Here is a 20,124-nt window from a genome sequence, read left to right on the forward strand (position 1 = left end):
ACTTCTGTAATTTTGTATTACTCTTGTAAAACGAAATTCCTCAAATTAAGTAATTATGCTACAACGCCCAACTCTGGGCTGTTTTTGATACAGATTTACAGCAAACGCACTGAAACAACATTAACGCCAAATCAAGAGCATCTGTAATTCACAGTGCATTTTTTTGCAGTTTTTTGTGTGTGAATGCATTCTTGTGTCCAAAGTAGATGTCAGGATGCATGTTGCCCTAAAATACGATGCCAAATGACAGCTTTGCATTTTTCTTAAATATGACAAATTTTGTGTTATTTGGCTGTAATTTCACATGACTACACAAGCCAATAACACACATTTTCGAACTCCCCCACTTACATCATTCCAAATTTACTCATACCCCTTCTTCACTCTCTCCAGGTGGTATACTCCGCCCATGACCGGTGCACTAATACAGAGACCCATGGTTGGTGTTTGGTAATATTTTCATGTTAGGCATAGTTTATATGTCGTTGATTCATCCTATAATGGCAGATTCTGCTTTGTGCTTTTTTGATGTTTGTAAATGTGGCTTTGAGTGGAGGCTTGTATAGATTATTGTTTAGAGAACCATATACTGTTAGAGATGTGGTCAGTGAAATCTCAGGAATTTGACATCATTGCTACCCCATTGACTTCTGTACAACTGTCTAATGGTTACATTTGCCCAGTTTTATTGACGGTTATTTCATTTTTCTATTTACACAGTTGTTGATTGTTTTGCATTCTCACGAATAACAAACTTAAAGCCACTGAGGCCCGAAGCAAAAAGAAGTGCAAAAGCAAAACCAACAATTACCTATTCAATTCAGCCCACAACGATGCATTGCACCCAAATCTCAAAACATGAGACCACAAATTCAAAAAAAAAGAGAGTGATTCCTTAAAATAACATCAAGTCATATTGTATAGGGGTCATGAAAAAAGTATGGCAAAATGTGATCCTGAAATAGGCCCTTATCTGAAATAGTTTGCCCATATCTAAGTTCACATTTTATGGGCAACCTCTGTGTCCATGACCATTTTAGGAAGTAGGAGGCTTTGAACAGAATCCAGGTCTTTAGTGTTTTAGGGTGTTCCTTGCATGCCCCAATGTTTCTACTTCCTTCTTTCTAAATATGGGCCTTAGTGAGCACCTCTGTAACATATGATAAGGAGGAGTGCAAAATTAAAAGAGCATGTGCATAAGCACTCTCCCTCCTGTGCTGAGATAGGGTGTTGGCCTATCCTGAATTTTACAAATAATTTCCTATCCGTTGGGCAAATGGTTGCTGCCAAGTAGCCTTCCACATCCTCCTGGATTAAACTAGGTCATGGTCAGTTGGCTACCAGCTGCTTTATCTATCATACCAAAGATGTGATCGTCTCTATCTCGATCTCTTTTTTTCTCATATCTTTCTTCCATATGCGACCTGGCACATTCTAAAGCTGTTGAAGACGTCATGTGATGATAGGAACCTTTGTTGATTTAAGAATTTAAACTAATAGAGAGCAACACTTAATGATGTACCTATGTCAGTATAATAAAAAGTGTTTTTGGAAAGCAAAATGTTATTAGACCCTAAACACAGTAACAAAGTAATACTTGAAAACAAATCTATTAACATATTGTAGATGTCAAGTAAGCTATACATAATAAAACAACTGTACTAATTCTATACTGTATCACAAAGAGAAAATTCACCAAAAAATAGCTACTTGTACACAAAAAGAACTTACTCAAAATGTTTTAAAACAAATCTTCCTGGCCAACTGGTTGCTAACAGGTTCTTTACAGGATAGTGGCAGATAACATTTGTATTAATCAAAATGGCTGAAGATTTTCTTTGTTTATTTCAAATTATTCGGGATCATTGATTGGGAGACAATTAAAGCTTTAGGTAGCAACTGGATATCAAATATGTTCTATTATGTTATGAACGGAAGATCATTAAGCAAGATCACAAGCTTATTCTTAAGTATGTTACTCCCCAATATTGGAAAAAAAACTGACTAAAAACGTCTTTCCAAAACTCATCAGCTCTCAAGTAATTGAACCAAATGTGAGAGTGCAACATTTTTACAATATTATTTCTCCAGACATCTGAGTCATTTGATAATTTCAATGAAGAGATTAGCATTGGCATCCAAACATCCTGAATGTTATACTCTATTGAGTGAAGATGGTTATGAGTGAAATGCCATCTCAGGAATCCCTTTAAGATAACTCTGTCAGGATTCACCAGCCACGTCCTATTTTATTAAAGCTGCACAAATTCTTACTTCCAAATCATTTATACATTTTATACATGGATGCTCACTTGTACTACCAGCACAAAGTTTGGTTACATTATATTTACATTGGATTTGATCAAAGTCAGAAATAGTTGAATATCTGCACAACATTTCAGATAGTTCCATATTTCCTTTTTTTGTAGATAAAACAGAGACTGCAGCTTTTGAAGCACAAGCTAGAATGATCCTGAAGAACATGGCTAACGTGCATTTTGTCCATAGAATTTTCACTTGAATTTTCATGATTGAGTTGTTCCATAAAGGACAGATAGTAGCTATGTATAGTTATCTACTTTAAGCACGCCTGCCACAGAAAACTCACTTTATTATCATTAGGGCAATAAGACATATATGTCAAATTAACAGCAGTAAGATGTACTGTTATTGAGGAATCAAATGAGTATTCATATTCCATGTAAATCTAGGAGTTAGTGAACTAAGGAAGCGCAGGCACTGCCTTATACTAAACAGTATGCCAGAAGTTGGAATCGTCTCTCAGTTTTAAAGATTGCAAATCATTTCTCCCAGTGCTTCCTTGTTGAATTGCTACACGTTCAGTAGATAGACCTGTGCAAGTTAATAATGATTACATTTGTATGGTTTTATTGATGCTTGGTTCAGAAGAATTCTGGGAAGCTACATTTTATACTGCTGGTCATAGTTGTGCACCTGATTTTAAGTTTGTTCCATACGTTTATGTCTCTTTCTGGGACATTTTAAATTTGAAAATATTTAGTGTAATAGAGTTTTGGTATTATTAGTCAGTGTGGTGCTTAATAATTTGTTTCCTTAGCTTCCTAGTTAAAGGAAAAGTGGTCATAATCTTCTATGTTAACAATTTTGTCCCTAAACTGGAGATAGGCCACTGTATTACACTAAATATGCAGAAACGGCCCCCAATTGCTTTCCTCATTTCACATAGGAGGTAAGTGGTTTTGTTGGGTAATTATTGTCAAAAGCATATCATCTGAAAACATAAGTAATTTAGATTCTCCAGAGACTACTTCTGTCCCTTCGATGAATTTATTTGGTCTGATTGCTAAAACCAGACGCTGTGAAGCAAGATTAAACAACAATTCAATGTTATCTGTTATGTATAAATACAACATTATACTAGACCTTAGAAAATGTTAAGGAAACGTGTTGTTTCTATAGCTCATATTAAGAGATTTACCATCGTTTTCTGGGAGCAAGGATGTCTTATTTGAAAATGCTATGTTGTAGCTTACTTTATATTGATGTTTTGCAGCTATTGAATGTGAAAATGATTTGATCTACAATGAATGCATCAACTGTTGCCCAGTGTCATGCCAACAAAAAAAGCAATGTGTTGATAGTGAACTCCCTTGTGTGGATGGCTGTTACTGTGAAGAAGGTAACTAATATTTTATGTCATATACTTCCTCAGTTTCATAAAACAAAATGTATTGTTTTCTACGTTTGTCAATCTTCGTATTTGTTCAGTCTTTTTTCCATCTATATTTTCATTAATTAAATTAAATATGTAAGCTGAAATTCAAATCATTCAAATTAATTTGCATCCCCTACCTCATTGATAATGTACGTAATTTCCAGATAGGGTATATTTAGAGAATCCAATTATGCATGTTTGTTTGTTATATTGTTTAACAGATTATGTCAATAAAACATGCACCCAATGCTCCTTCGGGATTATTTCATTAGTTACCAGCAGCTCAGGACAATGCATTTTGTACTTCCATCATGCACTAGAGGCCTTAGATCAACTGTAAGGGTCCACAAATCAGATGCAGTTTCAAATAATAATCTTTTTTGGATGACTGGGATACCTAAAAGACTTAACACTTTGGGTGCTAAGCTGATCCCCCTCCTGTGCTGATATTTACTGAATCCCCTTTTACATGACGAGCTCAGCTCGTCATGAGCACACGAGAGGTGTACCTCATGACGAGCTGAGCTCATCATGAGCATCGAAGGGGTTAAAGTTGTAATGTTTATAAACTACCCTGAGAATGAGTTTGCTGTCAGGAGATAACATGGATCAATAATAAAATGTGTAGTCATGAAAATTATTCAAAGTCAAAATATAACTACAAAAATGTGGATTTATTTTGCTGCATTGCTTACTAAGGTTCTATTTGGGAACTTTGGTTGGAATTAGGCAACCATGTTAGGCTGACATAACTAGGATACTACAGCAAATCATTGATGTAGATTATGCAGGCAAAATTGGAAATTGGATATCTGTGATGTGCACGGTTTTAATTTTAATTTTTCGTGAAATTCGTAGCTTATGAATCCAAGTTAGAATGGTGCAAAGAGCACTCATCTACTAATCATAATTAAATAGTTTCCAGAAACATGTGGCAAGTCAAAAGAAGGACACTTACTGAATCCAATGCAGAAGATAGAGATGATCTCACTATGTCAATGATACGAGGAAAAATAAAAGGCAACATTTTCTAAAGGACCTTAAATGACTCTAATAGAAATATTACTTCAAGCATGTTGAGATCTCCAAGTTAAAGAAAACCGCAACATTTATAACAAAACAGATTCAATGAAGATAGCTTCTAATTGAGAGAGGCCATATGCTGCAGTCATTTAAAAGGTAGTGTTGCCAGTGAGTTCCATTTCAAACATTTTAATTAATCTTTAATTAAGTTCATTATGAAACGATTTTGATTCATGTACTTAATTGAGTCAACATTGAATCTGTTTATGAGTGGCGTAAAAAAAGTGGTAGTACAGATAATTAAACTGAAAGGTGAAGTCATGAACATTTATAGTACTCTGTTTGTCATGGCATGAGGGCTTGGAGAAACAATCGGTCTCTTATCTGCCAGCAATGTAAATAAACATTTCAATAAATAGACTACACTCTTCTCTTCCTAATGTACTTCCTGCACACGTCTATTGTGCTTCCAGTATTAGTGTATGCAGGCAAAACATCTAATTAACACCTAGCGTGCTATACTCAGGGCTATTGGCTTTAATAGCAACCCATAAGCAACACAAACCCTAATAAAAACAAGTGTAAAACATTTAAGTCTAATCCAGGAAGGTAATTTATCTCTACATGAAAGGGAATAACAAACAATGACAATAAAAATTATAGCATACCTGTTTTGAAACTTCATTTGTAACAATTCAGGTAGTTGTTAAAGTTCTCTTGAAGTAACTGATAGGAATGAGAATGTAAAGGAAGGATCTGTAAATCTTCTCCACCTGAAAAACGGGAAGACATTTCAGACACCATCATGGTAAAATAGATTGCATATTAAAAGTATGCATAACACATCTTTCTTTAGTTTATTAAAAGATTATGAAACTATTAACTACACACCATCCATCAGCACCAGCTTTAGAGTGATGCAGGCCTGTCTTAAATAGAAGTTGTGAGTCCACATGGACTAAAGACATTTCTAACTGTATAAATGCCTGTTTTCATACAGGAATTGTTTCTAACAGTCAGGCATATATCAATCCCCAAGAAAGAAGTACTCACTGAACTCCACCTAGCTTGGATAACATAATTAATGAGCCATTGCATTATAAAGCTACAATAAGATATTGAAGGTCAAGATGTTCTTGTAGTCATTTGTTAATTAATTGAGGAAGGCACCCTTGAACCAATTTTCTCCCATCTCTTTTTTTGGGAATAGGAGTGGCAGTGCTGCTGCCACTCGTGCATATTGCATACAATATAAAGAGAGGGCTTTGAGTTCACGTTTCAACCACTTACTTGTCAGCCTCTATCATTTTTGGGCTGGGACATAATCAATTGCACTTTTGTTCAGCCCAGTGGAATATTCATCTCTCACCCAGTGAAATTGACTTTTTGGCTGCATCCTTTTGGCTCCACCTGAGCGACTACTTTACAACTAGAGCCATCCCTGTCAGCTCCTCCATTGAGTGGGTCTTGCTCCACCTTCTGTCCCACTCATCTCTTCTTGCCCTATGCAGTTGTCATTCCCCTCTCCTATCAGTCTCTCGCATCTTCTTCCTGCCCCTTCCTCGTTCCCCATATGCTTCCCATTCCTCTGCCTACCACACTCTCAAATCTCCCTCAGACCCTACTCTGCTTTCCCTGTGGCTTCTAAAACATCCTGCCAATAAGGGCAATTTTTGTTTCTCCAATACTTTCAATACTGTCCTATTTATGTGTTTCTTTGTAAAAGAGCCTTCATTATAGTTTGTCCTTAATTTCTATCTCACATCACACCTCAGGTACCTCCACCGGCTCTAAATGCAAAAACCTGTTCATTTCAAACTCCTCACACACACATTCACAGCACTACATGACTGTTAAACCTAACAGCTTTAGAATTGGCGTCCCCCAAACTTTTTGTCTTCTTTCTTTTAATTTGCTGAATTCTTTATGTTGGCCTTAGGACTTTGAGCACTTTACCACTGACAACCAGTGGTAAAGTGCATTTGCTTCTCCACTAAAACAAGGTTTGATTGACTTATCCACAATTGGCATATTTATTGTATCTATAGGTCCCTAGTAGAGTGAACTACCTCTGCACAGTGCCTCTAAATTAAATGCTGTTAGTGGGTCTGCAGCACTGATTGTGCCACCACACAAGTAGCACTTTTAACAAGTCTCAGGCCTGCGACTGCAGGACCTGTGTGTGCAATTTACACTGCAATGTCGACTTGTCATTTAACACTCCTTGCCAGGCCTTAAACACCCCTTTCACTACATGTAGGTCACCCCGAAGGTAGGCCCTAGGTAGCCCATAGGAAACGGTGCTGTGTAATCAAAAAGTAGTACATGTACTTTTAGGTTTGCATGTTATGATAAGGAGAAACACTCAAATTAATTTTTATCTACGGTGAGCCCTACCCCTCTCACAGCGACTGCTGGCACAGGTAAACACCGTGGGGCGTTGGAGAGGGGCAGGGTAGGGTGGAAGGGGGAAGTCGATAGATGACAGAATAGGTATAATTAAATAAATAAATAATACCTATTCCCTCATCTGTCGACTTCCCCCACCGCGCCCTGCTCCGCCCCAATGGGCTTACCTGTACCATTCCTTATTACATTTATAAGCCGTAATTCCAGGTTGAGAAGGAGTAGACCTCTCATGTTCATATCACTGGAATGGTAATGATAAATCCTCTTCACTGGTACAGATAAAATTATCGCTACCCTTATAAAAATGCCACTTTTAGAAAGATGGACTTTTTCTGCTCTTAGTCCTGTGCGCCTGCAGCCTGTCTCCAATACATGTCTGGGGTGGGTGCCAGCTGAACTTTGTTCATTCCCTCTGGACAGCCACACATAAAGTGAGCTTAGGTGTGACAGAGTGGATATCCACATCCTAGTGGGCCCTCCTGGGTAGGATGGGAGGGAGGAGCGGACACTTACACCTGAATAGGCTGTGTCCTGTGCCCACACAAAGGGCTGTAGACCCACCTTGGAGTTAGTCTGGAGCCAGAGGTGGGTGGGAGTACCTCAGTGCACTTCAAAGTCCTCCTTTAAAATCCCCTCTACTTCAAAGGCGCAACTGTGTATAGGCACTGGGTTTCTGACTTCACCAAATGGGACACTATAGGACCTAAGACTTACTCTTCTGAGAGGAAGGACTGCTGTGCTGCCACAAGTGCTGCCCCTCTGCTGGACTGCTGCTCTGGAAGAACTGATTTTCTGCTGTGCTTCTCGATTGTCTGCTGTCTTCTGTCCCACTTGAACCACTTTTCATCAACCTGCAACAGTACTTGGACTTTGCTTGCTGCAAGCCTTGCCATGCCAAGCAGTGCCAATCCAGTCCTGGGCACTTGGAAGTGGGTATAAAGTGCTGAAACTGATAAACATCAACGCATCAATGACGTTGCACTGATCCACACCCGTGCATCTGCCTCGATGCCGAAGCATCGCCTCTCTGCACAAACCATGGATCCTGCATCACCGACTTTTTGTTGCATCATCTCCAGTTTCATAAGCAGCTCCAACTTTGGGTTGCTCAGTGCCGAAGCATCGCTGTTGATTAAGCAGTTCTACACGACGCATCGCCTCTTTGCTTCACGCATTTCTATTCTGTCGACGACACATCCCAGGTACTTTTCAGAAGGCCAAGGCTGGTCCCTGTATCCGACCCGCACTCCATTGTGGTTGTCTTGAACTTTTGGATTACCCTGGTCTAGCACAACCAGATTTTCCCGGCTGGCGCTTTAAGCTTATAAGCACTTTATTTTCATGTATTCTTTTAAAAATTCATAACTCCTGTTATACTTATTGGATTTTAGTTGTTTTGATCTTGTTTTGTTTATACTAAAATAAGCTATTTTTCAAAAACTGATGTGGAGTCATTTTGTGGTGTTTTCACTGTGTTACTGTTTGACGTGTTGCACAATACTTTACACATTGACTCTTAAGTTAAGCCTGCCTGCTCTGTCCCAAGCAACCAGAGAGTGAGCACAGGTTAATTTATTGTGTGTATTTGATTTATCCTTTCTAGGATTGTGGTTCCTGCTTGGACAGAGTGCATACCTCAGCCAACCAGAAACCCAATTTCTTAAAAAACAACTTGAGCCCAGAAACAGATGGGCATACTCTTTCACAACTCTTGAAGCATGGAACGGCCTCTTGCTCCACATCGGAGCCTCCTTCTCTCTTCTGCAAGAAGCTATAGACCTGGCTTTTCAATTAACCAACCTACCATAGTCAGGGATAGGCACAAATACACATAACACAGACACTAGAACTATAATGATGGCTTCCCTGATATCTAATGTTCAGTTGAAATAGAAGCAACAATTGGACTGCTTTGAAAGGGGATCTTCAACCTTTTGGTTTTTGTCTGGTTCAACGAGTTTACATTGCATTTGTGAGAATAGTAAAACAATGATGTATTGCCAACTGTTGGCTCTTTTACATGGTACATTGACCAAATCTTATCAGCATTCAATGCACATAAACTTTCCAAAACTAAATAAGATCCTAATCAGTGTGATGCACAGTCAAAGATCTATTCAATTTGAAGTGCAATCTTACAGCTGCCACATAACGTATTACTGTGTTATAGTATATGAACTATCTTGTGTTTTCATTGTTGCCTTTCATCTTAGTATTTGGCCTTGTTACAAAGATCCTTCTCTCTTTCAAATAATTACATCAAGAACAATGAATGTGTAGATTGTTCTGAGGTTTGTATCAGCACAATTGTTTTTTAGGCGTGTGTTTTTATAGCTAGGGTCTGTGCAATTGTGATGCGTGTACTTGATTTTGAATTGCAGCATCATTGGAGGTTGTGAATGATGATTTTTGAATAGGTACAGAAATGTCAAGAATGGTTGTTGCGTTCTAGTTTGCTGCTGAGTTATGTTAAAAGATTTCTGTGGGTGCATTTCTGGCTGAGGTTGGAGGTAGTTTTCCTTGGAAGACATATACACCTGATGTCCCCCCCTGAAAGAGAGAGAGCAAGAGAGGTAGAAGAGGTCACCCAGGCTTATGCTTCTGGGTTATATTTTGCAGTCATCCCAAGCCAGAATAGTCGTACTTCAAGTGTCTAGCTGCCTGATTCTCACAAATTTTAATGCTCCTCCATTGCATTGCGATCTACTGCCCACTGCCAACTTGGCATGCCCCACCCATTCATGGAGATTCCTAGAATTGACACCCTATTCAAAGACCAAGGCAAACTCAATGTTGATGATAGGAGACTTAGGTTGTAGATTGAAACCGCTGTCTCCAATTCTCTGATGAACATACTGGAGAACATGTAGGCCTTTGGCTTCAAAGAAGCAGTGAGTGACCGAAAGCATGCAGCTGGAAACAATTTGGATCCCATACAAATACAACTCACTTACCTAAATCAGCCTGACCGAACTAGTGTACATGTCACCCACATAACAACAGTGACCCTTATCCCTTTCATTCACTTCAAGACCCTAAGCAGAGAGTTATTTGAACCAATTTGCATTGCAACTAACACCAGACTGCCCTTCTCAACAAATATAGAAACCGTAATAGACAACCTGTACTAAAACATATCATCTTGTCTAGATATCCTGGCACTTGTCAAATCTAGAAATTTTGAGGAGGAGATAGAATTAAATATTATCTACAGAAAGAGAAGCTAGCGTAGCTGCAATGTGCTACTTGCAATCTGAATGGCAAGTCTCAGACCACATAGCACAAAACCTGTTGAACAGTATGAAAGAGGGGATATCACATAATTATCAAAAGATCCAACAAGGTTACTACACAAAGCACATTCATGAGGTTCCTTATCATATGGGGAAAAACCTTCAAAAACATTCTCTGGTTTATCACTCAGAAGCTCTAAAATAGCAATAATGACAAGCTCTTCTCCCAACCAGAAATTTTCCAAGCCACCTGAACCGTTATAGTTGCCCCTTGATGAAAAACAAATGTGTAAAAAAGGAGATGAATAGATAACTGCAAGAATGTATGTGACTCAACCATCTCCATGATAATCAGAGAGGATTAATGCCTGGGAGGGGTACTTAATAAGAGTAAGATAAAATCAAGGAGAAGCGCCTTTTCTCCATAGATGAGGAGCAAAAAGCCCTTATATTCTTCAGATAAGTAGTGTCATATTACAATGTCACACATACAGTTCTGTGAGAAATGTGCAGGTATAACAAGACCTGATTTTTAATGGATCAAAAACTTTCTCACCAACTATTTTCAAAAATTAGGATCGTGTCAGCTGAATCGTCAACACATGTTGTGTCTTGCATCTCCCCCCTACGATCATCTCTCAATTGTTAACCATGCATTCCTTGGCAGAGCTACTTGAACAGTATCATGTGAAATTCCCGATATATTCAGACAATAGCCAATGTTACTTTCAATTTGACAAAGGCTGTACCAATTCAACAAATATCACCTCTTGCATGGAACACTTGCTTTTCTGGATGATGGATCCTTTTTTGTAAATGGAGCCAACGCTGAGATTCTGATAATGGGAGCTACTGTCCCTGTTGTCATAGTCCACTCACCTGAATCTCAGAATCTTCAGGAGCAAAGAGAGTCCACTCAATCGCCCGTTGACCAACCCCTAACTCTCTTAAATAATACCACAAGCTACATCGGTTAATCCCCAGGTAACGGTGGGATTTGAAAAATGAGAGAGGAAAGACTGTTCCACAGTGCTCAGAGGCTTGTGAATTGTCTGCACTCTGAGAGCACTTGTCTGATGATAAGGGATCAGGTAGATATTTGTGTTCATGAAGACCTTAGCAGAATTCTTCATCAGTCTCCACAATTGAACAACATTGTAGATGTGCTTCCTTGAATCAGGTAAAATAATAAAGAGTATCAAGCATCCAAGGGCTGGGCAAGAGGTATTCAAGTCAACAGGCAGCTCCAAAACATTCAAATGAAATAATAGAAAAATGTCAATTCATAGAAAACATGGATTCCCAGTTAGACTCACAGAGAGAAGGTTCAGTGCACTGACCTTGGAAAATAGTTTGGCGTAATCCCTCGTAAATCTTTATCTTTACTAGAGCAGAAGCCAAGACTCCGGTCCTTACTGCAGAAGTTGAAGCCAGAGACCATGGAGCTAGATGTGGACAGACAGAGAAGTGGCAGCGGCCACTGTAGCTAGGGACTGTCCAGGAAAAGCAGCAAAAGTATGCGGGGCTGAAACATGCATTCAGTGTAGAGCTGGGGTTAGCAGCCTGGGAGGTGGGTGATGCCACCGAGGATAGGATCAGAGGAAAAAAGGTAATCCAGGGGTTTCAAAGCGGGAAGCACAGAAACACCTGCACAACGACCTCTCCCTGGGAATACCAAAAACATGCAGATTCTGGCAGGATCAGACAGTTTCTATAGGCCATGCCTAAACCAAGATGGCCACCAAGCTTGTGAGTGAAGTGAGATATTGCGTTGTCTCGTACAATATTATAACAAATGTAATAAAGGGACAGGAAGGAGGCTATTTGCAAAGGACAAATAAAGGTACTGAAGATAGTAAAGGAGGGGAATTTGCACATGCCCCAAGTGATTCAGAAGAGTTGGGCAAATAGCATAGCAGGAACGGGACATGACAACTTCATCCTTTAATTGGCTTTAAGATGATGTATAGCAGTCCTATTCAAAGAGGCCTATTGAATTTACTTGAGTTAGTGTGATGTGAACAAGTGTAGCCCATGAATCCTACCAAATCGAAGAGATTACTAAGCAGGGTTTAATTATTACTATTTATTTTATTTATGAAGGCCAAGGATAGTACCAGCTTTTGTAAGACATAAACCATTTAATAATGCTAGCTTTAACCTAGACTCCTGAGGATGTGGAACTTTAAGGTTACTACTGGACATATTTAATGTACATGGAGACCCAGATACCGACTCAGAATCAGGAGAAGCGGGGAATTACATTCACAATGAGTCATGTTGTGTACTGGAGAAAGGTTATAGTGATGATATGTATATACAACAATAGATTGCAGATTTGATCTACACTGTATTATTCACCTTGTATTGTCCCTATTTGGGAAATGTTGATAGGTCTATGGAGAATTGCACTGGTTAGATGTGTTCATTTGGTTTTAATAAATAGAAAAATAAAATTTATATTAAAAAAAACTTTAACCTGGGCCCATCCAAAAACTCTTAATCGCCAGTCGATCCACATTTAAAAAAGCTTTCAAATGTTCTCCTCTTTCTGGTTAATCCACATGTTTTACTAATTCATGTATAGTAATCATTAGCAGAATAAAATGTTGATGTTTCAATAAAAACCCAATTAATTTTGTCAAATATTCCCATTCAACTTCATTTATGAATCTTTTGAAAGAACATGGGCTACAAATGCACACTGACAACCAGAATAATCTCATTATACTTTAAGTAGTTATTGCAAATTTGCATTGGCTACTGCAGAGTTCCAGAGACTATTACAATAAGGAACTCCTGACGGAGAAGAGAGATCTGTTTGCCTCTTGAGATGGACGAGTATATAATTTGCTCGGTCTACCAAAAGATATTGCCAGAAACTCTTTATTTCACTTCAATGAAGCATTAAAGCCAGTTTTCATTGTCCTAAATTCATAGAAGGCCCACTGATCAATGTGTTGAAAGCAATATAGTGTTCTTTAATTTCATTAATCAGATGACACATGGTTGCCTGCAGATTAATACATTAGAGTGTTGTGAATTAAGTTCCCCCTAAAGTAGTAAATGCATAGATGGAAAGCCAGCTTTTGTTGCACTGTCTGAATAGGTCAACTGTATTTAAATCGGTGTTACACCTTCTTTGGATTACAAAATTGACTTTCAGAGAAATTTGTATTGTCAGATGTATCAATCTGGCCATGCATCCAGATATCTTACCAGCATTATTAAGCCAGAGAAAAGACTGGTTCTGGAAATCATCTGTAAGACCAAAAGTCCCCACTACACGGTTTAAGTGTACTGTCCCATCTTAGTTTGTCTTTGAAAGATCACTTATCCATTTCTGTGTGACAACAGTATGTTAGGCTCCTTTTCCGTAGGCACTACCCAAACATCAAATTGGTGCTCATTTAGGTTTCCCCTTTGGTGAGCCTAGAGAAAGGAAACCTTTCTCTAGTTCTATAGATACAACATGGTAGCCTTTCTCAAGCCACTCTGCATGAGTCCTGACTGGTGGTTTATTCTCATTTTTAGGGTGTACTGGAACACCCTGGGGAGTTGCCCTCCAGTCTCTATTTGTTAATTAAGTCTAAAGGCTTGGGGCAGACCATATATTGTTTGCAAATATCCCAGACTGCAATCATGGCAGTAACCCTTTGCAAACTCTAAAATAAATGTGAAAACAAATGCTTCAAGAGTACTCCACGTATACCTGTTGTTAGAGTTGCCCATGGCTGAATGTGAACATTTATTATAGTGTAAGATTGGTGCTTGAAAGATAGAAGACAAGCAACACCCAAGCACACTCATTCCTTCACTTTGTCTTAACTCTTTATCCTTGTGAGAGGACCTGTCTTGAGACAATACCTATATTTGTTCACCAAAATATCCCATTGATAGGTACCTAGATCTCTGTACATAGGAAGAGGAGTCTGCATTCACATTCCTAGAGACTTTCAGAGGAGGGAATCACTTATCCAGCATAATTGGCCGGACAATTACACTTTTGAGATTTGGTTGAAACTGACAGTGGATATTTGCTCTAATGTCTGGTTTTGTGCATATATGCTGTAGATGCCCTGCAGTTCACTGGCCATCTTTTGGAACCAAACCTGTGTGAGTGTTGTTGCTGTGGTGCATACATATTGTGGAGCCAGTGTTCTACCCACTTTATCTTGGCTAGGATACATCCTGCAGGCCTTGCTGTTACTCTACTGCTGGTAATCTTGTCCCTATGAAAGCCTCTTCCCATCCACTGTAGATCACACAGGATCACTGACATAATATAGAATGCCAAAATATCGACCTACCAAAATATTGAGGTAAAAATATAGAATGCCAAAATGTCTCCAAACAGGTAAGTACAAAAATATTGAATCAAAAATATCGATGTAAAAAATATAGTTTGACTCAAAATATCGAATATTTTGTAATGCTTTAAATTAATTAAAAATTATTAAATAATAAATATAATGAACTTAAACATACTTAAAATACTTAAATAACCTTAAAATAATAAATATTAAATGTAAGTTACAAAAAACAAACAAATTGATTTGTTAATACAAATATATATATAAACATAATATATTTAAAACAATATTTTTACCGTAGGATAGCGGAAAGGGTAAAATGTACTATTACCACTCCAGTGACTGCAACAGTACGGAAAGCGTTGGATAGTGTAGGGGTAAAAATTTCTATTCCCACTCCAGTGAGTGCAACAGTAGGGAAAGCGTTGGATAGCGTAGGGGTAAAAAATACTATTCCAACTCCAGAGAGTGCAACTGTAGGGAAAGCGCTGGACATCGTAGGGGTAAAAATTACTATTCCCACTCCAGAGAGGGCAACAGTAGAGAAAGCGTTGGGTAGCGTAGGGGTAAAAATTACTATTCCAACTCCAGAGAGTGCAACAGTAGGGAAAGCGTTGGATAGCGTAGGGGTAAAAATTACTATTCCAACTCCAGAGAGTGCAACAGCAGGGAAAGCGTTGGATAGCGTAGAGGTCAAAATTACTATTCCCACTTCAGAGTGCAACAGTAGGGAAGCGTTAGATACGTAGGGGTAAAAATTACTATTCCACCTCCAGAGAGTGCAACAGTAGGGAAAGTGTTGGATAGCGTAGGGGTAAAAATTACTATTCCAACTCCAGAGAGTGCAACAGTAGGGAAAGCGTTGGAAAGCGTAGAGGTAAAAATTACTATTCCCACTCCAAAGTGTGCAACAGTAGGGAAAGCGTTGGATAGCGTAGGGGTAAAAATTACTATTCCCACTCCAGAGAGTGCTACAGTAGGGAAAGCGTTGGATAGCAAAGGGGTAAAAATTACTATTCCCACTCCAGTGAGTGCAACAGTAGGGAAAGCGTTGGATAGCAGGAGGGAAAAAATGACTATTCCCACTCCAGTGAGTGCAACAGTAGGTAAAGTAAATACTTCATATATAAATAAAAATAAAATAAATATGAATACCAATTACAAATTAATTAAAATACTTAACACTTTTTTATATTATGTTAATTAATCAATTAAAAATGCAAATACAAATTAATTGATAAAAATAATTACCTACTAATACAAATTATTTACCAATTAACAATAAAATAACGAACAATTTGAAAATAATTAAAAATTTGATAAAATAAAAAAAATAGAATTACTTACAATTAAATTACTCACCACCCTATTCCCCATTAAACCCACAACCCACTACAGAAACTAAATAAAATTAAAATAATTATCAATTAATAAATTAATTAAAATTAATTGCCCATTATATTTTAATTAATTACCAATTAATAATAATTAACAATTATTTACAATAAATACACATAAATAAATTAACATATTTAAATATTTATAATTAAATAACTTCCCACCCTATCTCCCTATAAACCCACAACCCGCTTCTGAAAATTAATTACTAAAATTAACATATTTATCAATGAATTTATTAATTTAAATTAATTACTAATTATATTTTAATTAATTACCAATTAATAATTAATTAATAATTAATTCAAAATAAATACCAATAAATAAATAACATATTGAATTATTATAATTAAATTACTACCCACCCTATTCCCCTATAAACCCACAACCCGCTACAGAAAATAAATTACTAAAATTAACATAATGATCAATTAATCAATTAATTAAAAATAATTACCAATTATATTTTAATTAATTAACAATTAATAATGAATTAACAATTATTTCAAAATAAATACCAATAAATAAATTAGCATATTTAATTAATTATCATTAAATTACTTCCCACCCAATTCCCTATAAACCCACAACCCCCTACAGAAAATAAATTACTAAATTTAACATAATTATCAATTAATCAATTAATTAAAAATAATTACCAATTATATTTTAATTAATTACCAATTAATAATTAATTAGCAATTAATTCAAAATAAATACCAATAAATAAATTAGCATATTTAATTAATTATAGTTAAATTACTTCCCACCCAATTCCCTATAAACCCACAACCCGCTACAGAAAATAAATTACTAAAAGTAACATAATTATCAATTAATCAATTAATTAAAAATAATTACCAATTATATTTCAATTAATTACCAATTAATAATTAATTAACAATTAATTCAAAATGAATACCAATAAATACATTAACATATTTAATTAATTATAATTAAATTACTTCCCACCCTACTCCCCTATAAACCCACAACCCGATACAGAATTATATTACGCAAACCTTAAATACCATAACAATAATTAATTAATATAAATAATAAAATAAATATACACTTTTCAAACATATACTAATATAAAAAACACTTTAAAAATTGATATTAACGGGCATTCGAAATGGCCGCATAGTTTCTCGGCTCCGTGAGCCCTTTCGCCCCACACGTATATCCTGGCGTTTATCCTGAGCCACGAGGGGGTACTTTAATAGGAGAAGGAGAACGAGCACTTACCGTCTGCTCCTGAGGCTCCTGTGTGCGGCAGTCCCTGAGAACTGGTCCCCGACTGCTCTGCGGCCCACGTGGTGATGAGACCGGGGCGTGGACCTGGACGTGCCTCCGGCCGCGACTGCAACAACAACGGCCGTTGGTGGCGGTGAGGAGCCGGCCGGAGGGTGCCGTTGACTTGAAGGGCCGCTGATGGCGGTTAAGGCGCGGTTCACTTGGCGGTGACCCTTGAGGGGCAGTGTGGCGAAACCATGATCAGAGGGGGCGCATGACTCCTGCCCCCTCCCCAAATTCTTTGCCCGGGCATAACCAAGGATTGCCCCCGATATAGGCGGGCGACTCCCGGGGTGCGGCAGGGATTTTAGCCTTTTGGTGACTCTCCTCTGAGGAGCCCGCCTCACAGTTTTGAGCCCCGGTGGTGCATCCCATGGCGCCCCGCATTGGGGCCTGGTCCCTGAGTGAGGTGAAGAGGGAAGGGGTCAAATTGACTATGATGGCGGCTGATGCCCTCCTCTACGGTCCATGTCCATGTCGGACGGCTGTCACACGGATGGGGCCGGGATGCTTGCAACGTACGCAGGAGCCCACATCCAAGGACGTATTGGCTGCCCTAACGGTTTTGCACGAGACCCTGATCTGTCACGCCCGGGACCTGGGTAGAAGAATGGCCGCCATTGCTGTCTCGCCGTCTCTAGCGGCCACGGTCCGATCCAAAGAGACAGCCGACGAATTTGCAGCTATGTCCACCGAGGGAGTCCCAGCTCCGCCTAGGTACCAAGAGCCGCTGAAAGACCCGGTTCCCTTTACCGCTCGGGCCGACATGGTTACACATGTGGATGTCTCTTTGGGACACATCTTCAACTGGCGGCTGGGAACAAAACGCTACTTTCCTTATTGGACTGTCAAAGCTATGTCGTGGCACTTGCCGGACTGTGTGACTCTCCTTTCCTGGATGGTACTACTGTGTGTGAACTCTGGGAAGTTTCCCGGGTCAGCGTCGATATTACCGGATCTCCGCTGTCGATACTTGGATGGGTTTGGATGGCTGTACTTTCCAATGGCTACGCTCCGACCTGACCCGCCCAGATTGCTTGGACCCTTCGGGCTGTCCTGTACATCGATTGACGAGTGGACTTCTGGCGGTACCATTGCCAGACAGGGTCAGGGATGATGTGGTTCACAGTCTATTGGCGTTGTTGTTGACAGACAGTGCAGTGGGTATGTTTAACCGGGATTTCATAGCTGTTATGGCCGGGACTTGATGTTCTTCATTACTGTACTACTTCGTTTCGGGGATTTCCCTAGGTGTAGGGGTGATGGGCGGGGTCGGGCGGCAAGACCGAGGGCCCTCCTCCGCTTATCCTTTTTCTCACTTCCCTCTCTCTTTCTATATTTCGGGTCTCTATTAGGGCGACAGGAACGCTGCTGGGGGGGTAGGCCATGGCCTTCTGCAGGTGTGCAGGGTGGGGGGTTGGGGGGATGGGCGTTCGTTCGGTATTTGTTTCTATGGCCCTTTAGTCTTTCCTCCCTTTTTAGTGTTGTCGACGTTCATGGTCTCTGCAATATGTTTAGTTTCGAGGAGTGGGGTTTAGACTCGCTACGTGCCAGGGTTGTGCCTGCATTTCTCCTGCTTTGTGTATCTTTCCCCCGATATTTCCTTCGTATCTGTACTGTTTGTAGATATCCTGATACACGCGCAGTATTGTAGGACTGTGTACGACTGTGCGACACCCCTTTTTAGTTCCTTATTTGAAAATGAACCTTTCAAATCCTGATTTTAAGTTTGTGCATCTGACTACAAGATCTGTTCTGGTATTTTTATGACCCCGGATTTCGAACTGCTATAACCTTGCATATTGATTGCTGTACTCTTGCTTTACTTAGCGGCCGGCCGGGATGGTTGTAGGCCCATACTTGTAATTGCTTATACCACTAATAAAGGTTAAGAAAAAAAATAATTTGATATTAACTTACTTACCTCAAATTCGATATTTTTGTAGTCTATATTCTGTCCATTCTATATTTTTGTAGTCTATATTCTGTCCATTCTATATTTTTGTAGTCTATATTCTGTCCATTCGATATTATGTCCATTCTATATTTTTTTATTCAATATTAATGCTATCCTATTCGATATTTTTGTAGTCTATATTCTGTCCAGTCGATATTGTGTCCATTCTATATTTTTTTATCGATATTAATGCAAATCGATAATAAAAACCCGATATTTTGACTGTATACCGATCACACATGTTGGTGGGGTCCTTTAATCCCTTCAACAGAGACTGAGGGCAGACTGCATATGGGGCAACCACACTGACTGCTGTTTTGTGTGAACATCTCTTAAATCTTGCATAGCCGTCACCATAAACAGAGCTGGACTACCTGAATAATATGAAGGTGAGTGTTAACTCTTTCTGGCTAACACTCTCTCATGCAACGTCTTAATATTTTCTTTATTTTCTTTATTTACCTTTAAGTTTATAAACCTTAAATATAACAACATATTATGAAGTAACGATTCTCCAGATGATTGTGATCTTCCTTTGTTACAGCATCCTGTATTATTGATCATTGTCTGCAAACAGTAACCAGTAACCATTTGTGAACCCTGGTCATGTTTACCCATAGTTCAGTATTGATTTGTGTTCATTCTGTAACCTTCCTTTCCTGGTGTGTCCCAATCTTTGTTAACATTGTAACTGTGTTCCAAGCTTTGTGAACATTAAAGTATTACAAACCTTTTGTACAGACTCCTGGTTTTCATTGCTTCTTTGCTATTTCACTATACTAGTTGAGAGTTGCATTG

At 38.7% G+C, this 20,124-nt stretch overlaps 1 protein-coding gene across 1 annotated transcript in view; it reads left to right on the forward strand.

The window, feature by feature from the left end:
• The window catches only part of OTOG (otogelin), a 1,187,449-nt gene that overhangs the window by 302,718 nt on the left and 864,607 nt on the right, over positions 1–20,124 (forward strand). Inside the window, exon 10 of the mRNA XM_086954148.1 lies at positions 3,536–3,661. Within this exon, the coding sequence (XP_086810274.1) occupies positions 3,536–3,661 (126 nt within the window). The remainder of the gene's footprint in view (positions 1–3,535; positions 3,662–20,124) is intronic.

The sequence above is a fragment of the Lissotriton vulgaris genome, chromosome 2_1 (genome assembly GCF_964263255.1).
Source record: "Lissotriton vulgaris chromosome 2_1, aLisVul1.2, whole genome shotgun sequence".
In the NCBI taxonomy this organism is placed as follows: domain Eukaryota; kingdom Metazoa; phylum Chordata; class Amphibia; order Caudata; family Salamandridae; genus Lissotriton; species Lissotriton vulgaris.